Below are 10,366 nucleotides of genomic sequence, written 5' to 3' on the forward strand. Positions count from 1 at the left end.
CTGGCTAGGTTTATGTCAACTTGACACAAACTATAGTCATCTGAGATGAGGGAGACTCAATTGAGAAAAATGCCTCCATAAGATCGGCCTGTGAGCACTTTCTTAATTAATGATTGATGGGGAAGGGTCCAGACTATTGTGGGTGGTGCCACTCCTGGGCTGATGGTCCTGGGTTCTACAAGAAAGCAGGCTGAGAAGTCATGAGGAACAAGCCAGTAAGCAGCTCCCTTCCATAGCCTCAGCTCCTGCCTCCAGGCTCCTGCCCTATTTGAGTTCCTGTCCTGACTTCCTTTCATGATGAACAGCTATATGGAAGCATAAGCCAAATAAACCCTTTTCTCCCCAAACTTGCTTTTTGGTCATATTGGTGTTTCGTTGCAGCAATAGAAACCCTAACTAAGACATGTGGTGTAGGGAGAGACCTCTCATAACTCTGTTGCTGACCATGCCCGTTTGGGCGTGGCCACAGGTACGTGAGGTGCCTGTGGGATAACCCAAACAGGCGTGGTCAGCAACACAGGTGCATACAGGTCTCCTACAACATGGTAAAGTATTACACACACACACACACACACACACACACACACACACACACACACACACCACTGTCATATCTAAAGGCCAACTAGGGTTCATACTCTAAAAATGTGCCACTTGCTCTGTTTTTTTTTGTTTTTTTTTTTGTTTTTTTGTAGTCTCTTGTAACCCAGGCCAGACTCAAACTCACCATGTAGCAGAGGATGACTTTGGTTCCTGATCCTCCTGCCTCAGCCTCCAAAGTGCTGGAATCATAGTCATGAACCATCACACTCTACTCCTAAACTGTTATAGATGCTTCGTTTCAATCTGTTCCAGTAAACTAGGAACAGAATAAACTACATATTATGATTATTCTCTTTTTTTGAAGTTTCTTTTTTATTTCCTTTTTAAAATTTTTTCATCCATTTAATTAGCTCATAAATAAAGTCATGCACAATTCTGATACAGAATACAGTATGTTCACAATGGCATGGCTAAATTACACCAATTTACATGTTATATCACACATATTCATCATGTTTGTTTTGAGAACACTTAAAGTATACTATCTCACAACTTTTAAAATATAGCATATTATTATCAACCATATTTATCATGCTCTCAGCAGACCTCAAGACTTCACAGAGTCCATGCCTCTTGTCCAACTGCAGTTTTATATCCTTAAACTAATCATTTCCCCATTGTTAAGAGACCCACATTGAAGCCTAAGAGCCACAATTCTGCTCTCTGCTCCCATAAGTTCATCATTTCTAGGTTACACATAAAATTGAAATTGTGTGACATTTGTCTTCCAGTGTGTCACTTATTTTTTTAATTATTCTCTTAATCTATACTCCTTTGTTGTTTTTTCCCTTTCTCCACTCCTTTCCTTTTTTGTAGCTCCCTCCCTCAGGTCTCATGGTCTCATCCCCCCCCACACACACATGACCCTGTCCCTATTAACTGTTAGAAGAGACAGTTGCCCACTAAAGGACACTAAAGTTTCCTATGCCTGCACTTCATTGGTGACAGTTCTGTGCTGTCTGTTTCTCATTTTTCATAAATGGTGACTAGATCTGGAAATGGAGGGTTTCACTTAAGCATGGTTATGGGCACAGGCTCCAGAAACTATGTGGTGGCCTCTTTGATGAAGTTCTCTGGCTCCACAGTCACACTCCCTCTGCAGACATGGAACAACCATTTTCTCTGAGAACCCCATGTTTCCTTTAGTGGAGGGTGGTGACTTAGAAATCACAATCTGCATGCTAAGGTATTATTGAGGTTGTCAAAGTTTGTCATGGTAGAAAGATCTAGGGGAAGAATTATGTAATTATATACAAAATACAATACAGAGAGATAAAATCTAACATTTATCAATTATAACCCACATCTACCATTCACATTTAAACTATAATTCTTATGTATGCTATATTGGAATTATAGGCTATATTTGAGCTAAATGTATATAATCACGTGCCAAACAGCAATGGTAACAGGGCTGAAGACTTCCTGGTTTCTAGTGACACCATAGCAGTTGTGATATTACTCTGCAGTGGACATTTCCATGGCTGTGGTGTTGCCACTTCAGACAGGCTAACCACACACACAGTCATGTAGACAGGAAGCCTGAACATGAGGATTTCTGATCTGAGAACCCTCAGGGATGATCTGAGGGAAAATAGATGCCCAGGCTTGGTGGTTGTCAAAAGAAAGGTTAATGGCTGACACTAGGCCCAGTGTCATATGACATACTGACACTGGATGGTCAGCTAGTGCCTGATTCAGGAATTTGTGTATCTTTTAAACTTTCCTCCAAGCATAGGAAATGGTATGCATTCCACAAAAGCAAAGGCTTTGGCCTAAAGTGGCCTTAAGGAAGGTGTTTCCATCAGTAAGAAACCTCTCATTCTGAAACTTAGCTCTAAAATTCAGAAAAGATAGTAGTCATGTCTGTCTGCCAAGATTCACCGATCCTGCTTTTGCTGGGCATCCATCTCAGTCTTGATCCTTACTAATGATCAAGTTAGAGTCTCCTTTTAAGATGTACAGTTCCTACCTCGTTTCTAGAAAGTGGAGCCTCTGAAAGCAGATTCAGGATTAGTAAATGCTTAGTGCTATAACAGAAGTCACAGAAGAGTATAGCACACACACAGTACACACTACTCGATACCGATGATAAATGAGCATGTTACTGGTTTATGCACTGGTATTGTAATGTTTATTGTTATTTTAGGAGACTATTCCTCCTTACAAAACTGTTTGCCGTAAAGTAGTATGTCCAATTACAATAGCATCAGCTTCTTACACCTTATGTAACCCTGAGTACATCATGTTCTCTGGCACTTGGTTTATTTCATGTGGTCCTGGTCATGATGGCCCCTAAGCATACAACATGTATTGTTAATGTTCCCAAGTGAGAGGCCACATGGGCTGACTGACTTGTAAACAAAACTAAAAGTGCCCAGTGATGGTTATTGCTCATCAACCAGGCGAGTTCCATCCCATGATACTTGTGATCTCGAAAAGCAAGAACAAAGTGGTCGACACTGTAAAAGATCTCTTCATTGAAGGTTAACAAGAGTAAAACTGTGAGAAGGGTCTCTGTCATTGTCTTAGTTACTGTGACAAAACCTGATGATAAAAGCAGTTTAAGAAAGGAAGGTTCATTTTGGCTCACAGATTGAGGGTACAGTCCATCACAGTGAGGAAGACATGGCACCAGGGGTGTGAGGAGGCAGAGAGAGAGCAAGGCTGCCTCTCAGTTTGCTTTCTGCTTTTCATTCAGTCTGTGCACCCTGCCCGTGGGATGGCACTGCCCAGAGTTAAGACGGGTCTTCCTGCCTCAGTCAACCTCATCTGGTTCTCACAAGTGTACCTATGGATTTATCTCCTAGGTGGTTTTAGAGCCCATCAGATTGTAGTCAGTATCAACCACTACAATCATACTTATAAGCCCTAATGCCCTGAGTCAAGGGCCAGACTCAGGACTCTCAGCATTGTGACGACCCTACCTCTGTGGAAATGATATTCTAGCAAGAAGAAATACATAACAAACAATACTAAAATAAACAAGAAAATAATATAGATCACTAGAAATTTCATGTAACCAGGACTGAAGCATCTAAATTTTCTCTCTCTTAAACCCATGAAAGTCTTCCTTTCCTCCTTCCTTTCCTCCTTCCTTCCTTCCGTCCTTCCTTCCTTCCATTTTCCTCCCTCCTCCCTCCCTTTCTCTCTCCCTTCCTCCCTTCCCGATGAAATCCACGAGGCTAAAGTAAAGAAAACTGTCAGCAGTGATGATTCGTAAAAAGAACATGGACAGTGTCAACCATCCTAGATCTGATAGAGTCAGATCCCCAGACAGAACCTGGAATCCTGAACAGCAATGAGACTGATGACAAAGAGGATTTTCTGCACCAACTACCATTATCCTGAGGAAAGATGGTGCTAGCAAAATAAAGGACTAGGTGGCAAATGGGAGACCATGCCCTTCCATGACACTGAGCATCCACCCCAACAAAAAGTTTGTTCTGTAGGAAGGAAAACCAGGACTCTGGGCTGAAGGACAGCAGGCAAAAATGAGATCATGGGAACCTTGTGCTTCCAAAGGGTAAAAACAACAGCCACACCCACCCATCAAGTATCAGAGTGGCCTCTCACTTTGTGCCAGCACAGAATGTCTTTCACCTTGTGCCAGCCATATCTTCTGATTCAGAAGGAAGATGTTCTCTGTAAAGTTTCTAGAATCTCTTATCTCATTGAAATGTGACTGAAGGAGCATGGGTGCTGGGCTGTTTGGTCAAGTGTTATTCTAGATTTATCTGTGTGGTGTTTCTAGATGAAATTAACCACATCTGAGTAGGTAAACTGAATAAAGCAGGTTGCCCTCCCTAATTTGTGTGGGCATTATACAATCAGATGAAGGCCACAATAGAAGAAAAAAGAGGAACAAGAGGGAACACCTCCTTAGAGTTGGGACATGAGCTTTGTGAACGGCCTCAGAAGTTGTTCTTGGGTATCCAGCCTGTTAAATAACATGAGGAGGGACTTGCCAGCCTTCACAATCATATGATCACCTGAGTTAGTTCTCTACTACACACACACACACACACACACACACACACACAGAGTTGAGTTGGTTTTGTTTTTTGGAGAGCCCTGACTATTACACACATCAAAATATTAGGCATTTATAAAGACTTAATAAAATATGCTCAGACATACAAGGTCTTCAATATATTTTTCTCAAGAAGCTATTCAAGAATGTGTTCCACCAAAAAGAAAGGATAAACCAACAAATGGAAGAAAATGTTTAAAAGGTAGGAGTCTAGTCTATGACATAGTGTAAAGAGTTCACAGGATTCTAAAATCAGACAACTGTCCTCCACACAGAGGAGGCAAACCAGCCTGGGGACACCAGAGGCAGGTCTGTGTGGGGCTCTCTTCTACAGAGCCCTGCTGACTGGGTTGATTGACTTGAAGATGCCTCAGATGGCCTGGCCTACAGTCTTTTTGCGCTGGTCTTATCTTAACCATGCCCTGAGTCCCTTCCCCTCTCTCTTGCTTACTGATGGACTGGCTGAGGGTGCTCACTCAACCCCACACAGTGCTCTGCTCTCCTTTGTCTCTAGGAGGGGAGGGGAATGAAAGAAAGCTGAGAAGCAGAGAATGTGAAATGAGCCATTCCTCTACCGTTCTCCCACACCAGATGTCTGGTCCCTGATCACACAGCCTTGCCTGGCTTCCACAAAAAGGGCTATTGAAACTCTGAATTTATGTTTTCAGATGAGTTTCTCTCACACAAAAGCAGACTTTCCCTTTTCTTAGCAAGCTGGGCTTGCAATTATTGCTTCATTTTTCAATGGAATGATTCATTTACACTGATGTTTTTGTCAGTAGTAGAGTCATGAAAGAATCAAGAACAGATTAATAATCTTCCTTTGTTCCATAACACTAAGTTAACAGTTTAAAACAACCCCCAACTATTATCTATAAATTCGGATAGATAATAAATTGGATAAGAGTAGTTGGGAACTTTAAAAAAAATCCTCTTCCAAGCTCATTTGGACTGTTGGTGGAATTCAGGTTCTCTTATTGGTAGTCTGGAATTCAGGTACTCTTGTTGGTAGTCTGGGATGCAGGTTCTCTTGTTGGTAGTCTGAGGTGCAGGTTCTCTTGTTGGTAGTCAGAAATTCAGGTTCTCTTGTGGGTAGTCAGGAATTCAGGTTCTCTTTTTGGTAGTCTGGGGTGCAGGTTCTCTTGTTGGCAGTCTGAGGACCCAGTTGTTTTGCTGACTGTTCCCAGGGGCCACTCTCAGATCCTTGTGGCAGCCCTTTGGTATATGGAACACTTTCCATTCAATAAATATAATTTCTCACCTGATTGGACCAGACTCAACTGAACAAACTTAAAGTCAACCACCATGGAGCTTTAATCGTACTGGGCCCTTCACAATACCTGGGTGCTGTTGGCTCACGGGAGGGTGGGTAATCATGGGAGTCTGCTCAGAAGTGAATAGCTTCTATCGAAGTCAGTAGTCATCGCCCTGGAGGAAATCTATTTCAGGAGGGGAATGAGGCGTTTCCATAGTACTGGAGTGAGGAGACAGAACAAGATGGAGGACCTATAATGTACTGGACAATTCCAGTTCTCACCCTTAGAAAGGCACACATGATATGAATTTTAATTTTTCTCTTAAAATGTATTTATTTTTATTCATCTTAAAATGTAATTGCATTTATTTATTTATTTATTTATTTATTTATTTAATGTGTATGTATGTGCAGGGGTGTAGCCCTGTACATGTGCACCACACATGGAGGTCAGAGGGTAACTTGCAATTCTCTCCTTCCACAATTTGGTCCTGCGGATCAAATACAGGTCATCAGGTTTGGCAGCAAATGTCAGAACCATGACCAGGTTTATTTATGGCTCCTCTTATGCCCTTTAAGACCTGGACTATGGCAGGAGCTTCCAATTTCTGTGATTGGGTCCAGTAAAGAAGGAACGTTGGAGAGCCCTCTGTACAGAACTGAGCTCTTGGATTTGCAAACAGCCAAAGATCTCAAGCCACAAGGATTTTCCTTTTGCAATGTGTGAGTTCCACATGTCCCCAGACTATTACAGTATGCACTGAGAGTTCTCACAACAGGGCCAGGATGACCCTTCTTCTCCAGCGCTTTCCAACAGCTCAGGTAGGAGGAAGATATTTCTGGAGGGATTTCAGAATAATTGGATCATGGGGACATAGTCCCAGGAGTACAGAAAGTTTCTTAACTTTGTCATTTCACTTTTGTAAATTCAAATCACATCAGGGACTAGAAAAATCCCGACAGCAGAGTGAAGTTTAAATGGTTTTGCATATGTCTCAGAAGGTCCTTTGTGGATTTATCCGATGAGAGAGCATAACAAGAAAACAAAACATGACCTGAGGTGATCACTCCTTGGCTGGTGCTTCCAGCCAAATCGGCTATTTCTGATTGCTGGGCTATTTATAGATCTCAGACAAGTGATTTTATCAGCATATTTATCAAAAAAGGTAAGATAGCACTGTGTGCGTGTGTGTGTGTGTGTGTGTGTGTGTGTGTGTGTGTGTGTGTGTGTGTGTGTGTGTGTGTGTAGCCCAGGCCCACAGGCAAGCATTAACTCCCTAGACCTGAAGAAACACTTTTTTATTACACTTTCATGGGGGGGGGGCACTCTCATGCACGCTCATGCCGAGACATGCTCACGGAAATCTGAGGATGACTTTGCAGGATTCAGTTCTTTCCAGGTACCATGTAGACCCCGGTGGTGGGGGGGCAATCTGAGATGGTCAGGCTTGGAAGAAAGTGTCTACCTGTTGAGCTGGGAACACTTTTAAAAGAATAAAGAAGCTTTTGTGGGCCAGTCACATTCCTGGATTCCTCCCTGAGGTTAAGTGGTATGGGGGGATCTCAAGGTGAGAGAAAAGGGCACATCAGTGATGTAAGAAAAAGTCAAAACAGAAATCCCCGAGATCAAATGGTCCTTGTATGGAATGCCTCAATAGCAGTGAGGTCCAACCAAGATGAGCATCTCCACAGAGGAGGAGAGCCTTAGCAATTCCCATCTCCTGGGAAATGCCAGCAATTGTCAATGCTAGCTATTGTAATAAAGTTCCAGAAGAATTTGGCTTGCGCGTGTATATGTGAATGAATGAATGAATGAATGAATGAATGAGAGAATGGCTCAGGATCATGTATATTGTGAAAATGAATAAGGAAAGAGGAAGAAGGCAATCAATTGACAGGAGTGCTCACATAGGGAAATGGACAGGAATCAAGAATAAATTGTATCAGGGGTTTCAATCAGACCTAGGCACCATGAGTGAAAATTTTCAAGTAAAATATAGTATTTCTTGCCAAAGCTGAGAAAAATAAGCTTTTTCTGGTCCACAAATGGTCCAGCTTCAAATAAATGTATGATACCTGTTTTAAATGTGGTTAGCAAAATTAAATTTACCCAGGTGACATTTCAAACGTCTCTGCAAGTGCCCAGATACCACCAAGTGGGTGCCGATCAGGTTCCCTGCATTGGATTTAGAACAACAGGACGGCCACTCCTCACAGATCATCAGAATTCTGAGCCAATTGCCCATCAAGGGGCTCTTTCTCACAGGTCCCCCTGCCATTACAGACACAAGACAATCCTAAGTTCCTGCGACACAGGCGAAAGCATGAACAGACCCAATGAGACCTCATCTGTGAGCGGCTTCATTCTCCTGGGCCTCTCCACCCACCCAAAGCTGGAGAAAACCTTCTTTGTGCTCATCCTGCTGATGTACCTGGTGATCCTGCTGGGCAACGGGGTCCTCATCCTGGTCACCATCCTCGACACCCACCTGCACACGCCCATGTACTTCTTCCTGGGGAACCTCTCCTTCCTGGACATCTGCTACACCACATCCTCGGTCCCCCTCGTTCTGGATGGTTTCCTGACCCCCAGGAAGACCATCTCCTTCTCAGGCTGTGCTGTGCAGATGTCTCTCTCCTTTGCCATGGGGGCCACAGAGTGTGTGCTCCTGAGTATGATGGCGTTTGATCGTTACGTGGCCATCTGCAACCCCCTCAGGTACCCAGTGGTCATGAGCAAGGCTGTCTACATGTCCATGGCCATAAGTTCCTGGGTGGCTGGAAGCATCACATCCACAGTGCAGACATCTTTGGCAATGAGGCTGCCTTTCTGTGGGGACAATGTCATTAATCATTTCACCTGTGAGATCCTGGCTGTCCTGAAATTGGCCTGTGCTGACATCTCCATCAATGTCATCAGCATGGGGGTGGCTAATGTGATGTTTTTGGGAGTCCCAGTCCTCTTTATTTTTGTCTCCTACATCTTCATCCTTGTGACCATCCTGAGGATCCCCTCTGCTGAGGGGAGGAGGAAGGCCTTCTCCACCTGCTCTGCCCACCTCACTGTGGTGGTCGTCTTCTATGGGACCATCCTCTTCATGTATGGGAAGCCCAAGTCCAAGGACCCACTGGGGGCAGACAAGCAGGACCTTGCAGACAAGCTCATGTCCCTCTTCTATGGGGTGGTGACCCCCATGCTGAACCCCATCATCTACAGCCTAAGGAACAAGGATGTGAGGGCTGCTGTGAGGAACCTGGTGCGTCAGAAACACTTCAAGCAGTGACGGTGAAGGGGCCCCAGTGGTTCTTGTGCACTCCTTCACCAAGGACCATACAATAAATCCCAATACACAGAAGGGCTCTGTATGAATGGGAAGATTTTAATGGCAGCTCTCCCACCTCTTTCTAGAAGCAATGCCCCAAATGTACATAGCCATTCCATTGAACACTCTGGGTATCGCACACTGCTTTTAAAGATTTAAGGGAAATTACTGATGTGTTTGTGTGTGGGTTTATGTGTACCACATGCAGGAAGGAATCCACAGAGGCCAGAAGAGGGCGGCAGGCTCCCCATCCCCGGAACTGCTCCAGTCCCACATCTCACACTTGTTCATGGACACCAACAATATGGAGACCAAGAAAAGATGGCTGTTCTGTCAGCAAGGGGCTGACTCAGGTCCTCCACTTCCACTCCTCAGCTCCTCTGCAAATATTGACCATAGTTGATGAGCCCCACTTTCCTTCCATCCCTCCGTTGCTCCCTCCCTTCCTCCCTCTCCCTCCTTCCTGTCTTTGGGAGGACAGAATCTCACTATGAAGCTGAGGCTGCCCTCAAACTCAGGATCTTCCTGCATCCACCTGTGTCTTTACTTTTATATTAAGTTGTACTTTGATAAACCATGTAGCACAGTGCCTGGTAATAGCTACCTTTTTCCTTGACCACAGTAACACAAATGCTTAGTAAATATCTTCTGGATTGTTCTCTTCCTGTGTGTTCATAGTTAATCTCTTGTCCTATATTAAGATCCTTGCAAGAAGTCATTTGTTTCCTCAATGCAAATAAGAGAGTGAGGAAGTTTTTACAGAACCGATGTCAGGTTAAAAAAAACCTCATGTGTTTTTCTCTTTGGAAGGTTTTACTCATTCCTAGTTTGGTCCCTAGATAGCAGTGAACATTCCTTGTGAGTTACAGAAATAATCAGAATATTGACATTAACCCAAAGGGAAAGGACAAACTAACAATCAAAAAGGGGAAAAGAATAATGCACACACATACACATGGGGGGACAAACTTGGGGGCTTTTTCCTTGTCATCGTCAGTGATGTTTTCATGGAATTAAGAGGCTGTGACCTAAGAGTATCTATGGCCAGGGGCTGGGTGTGGATTACTCAAGCCTGTAATCCCAGCACTCAGGAGGCAGAGACAGAAGGATCACAGCAAGCTTAGAAATCAAGGCCAACCTGGGCTATAGAGC

General features: G+C 43.7%; 1 protein-coding gene across 1 annotated transcript; it reads left to right on the forward strand.

The window, feature by feature from the left end:
• Nucleotides 1–8,215: 8,215 nt before the first annotated feature.
• Nucleotides 8,216–9,175, forward strand: LOC100758224 (olfactory receptor 13C7). Its single transcript, XM_027403614.1, has one exon. The coding sequence runs from the start codon at nt 8,216–8,218 to the stop codon at nt 9,173–9,175; it is 960 nt and encodes a 319-aa protein (XP_027259415.1).
• Nucleotides 9,176–10,366: the final 1,191 nt, after the last annotated feature.

Source organism: Cricetulus griseus, chromosome 2 (assembly GCF_003668045.3).
Source record: "Cricetulus griseus strain 17A/GY chromosome 2, alternate assembly CriGri-PICRH-1.0, whole genome shotgun sequence".
NCBI classification, from domain to species: Eukaryota; Metazoa; Chordata; class Mammalia; order Rodentia; family Cricetidae; genus Cricetulus; species Cricetulus griseus.

Coding starts and splice junctions, on each gene's coding strand:
- LOC100758224 (XM_027403614.1), top strand. CDS start 8,216: ATGAACAGACCCAATGAGACCTCATCTGTGAGCGGCTTCATTCTCCTG.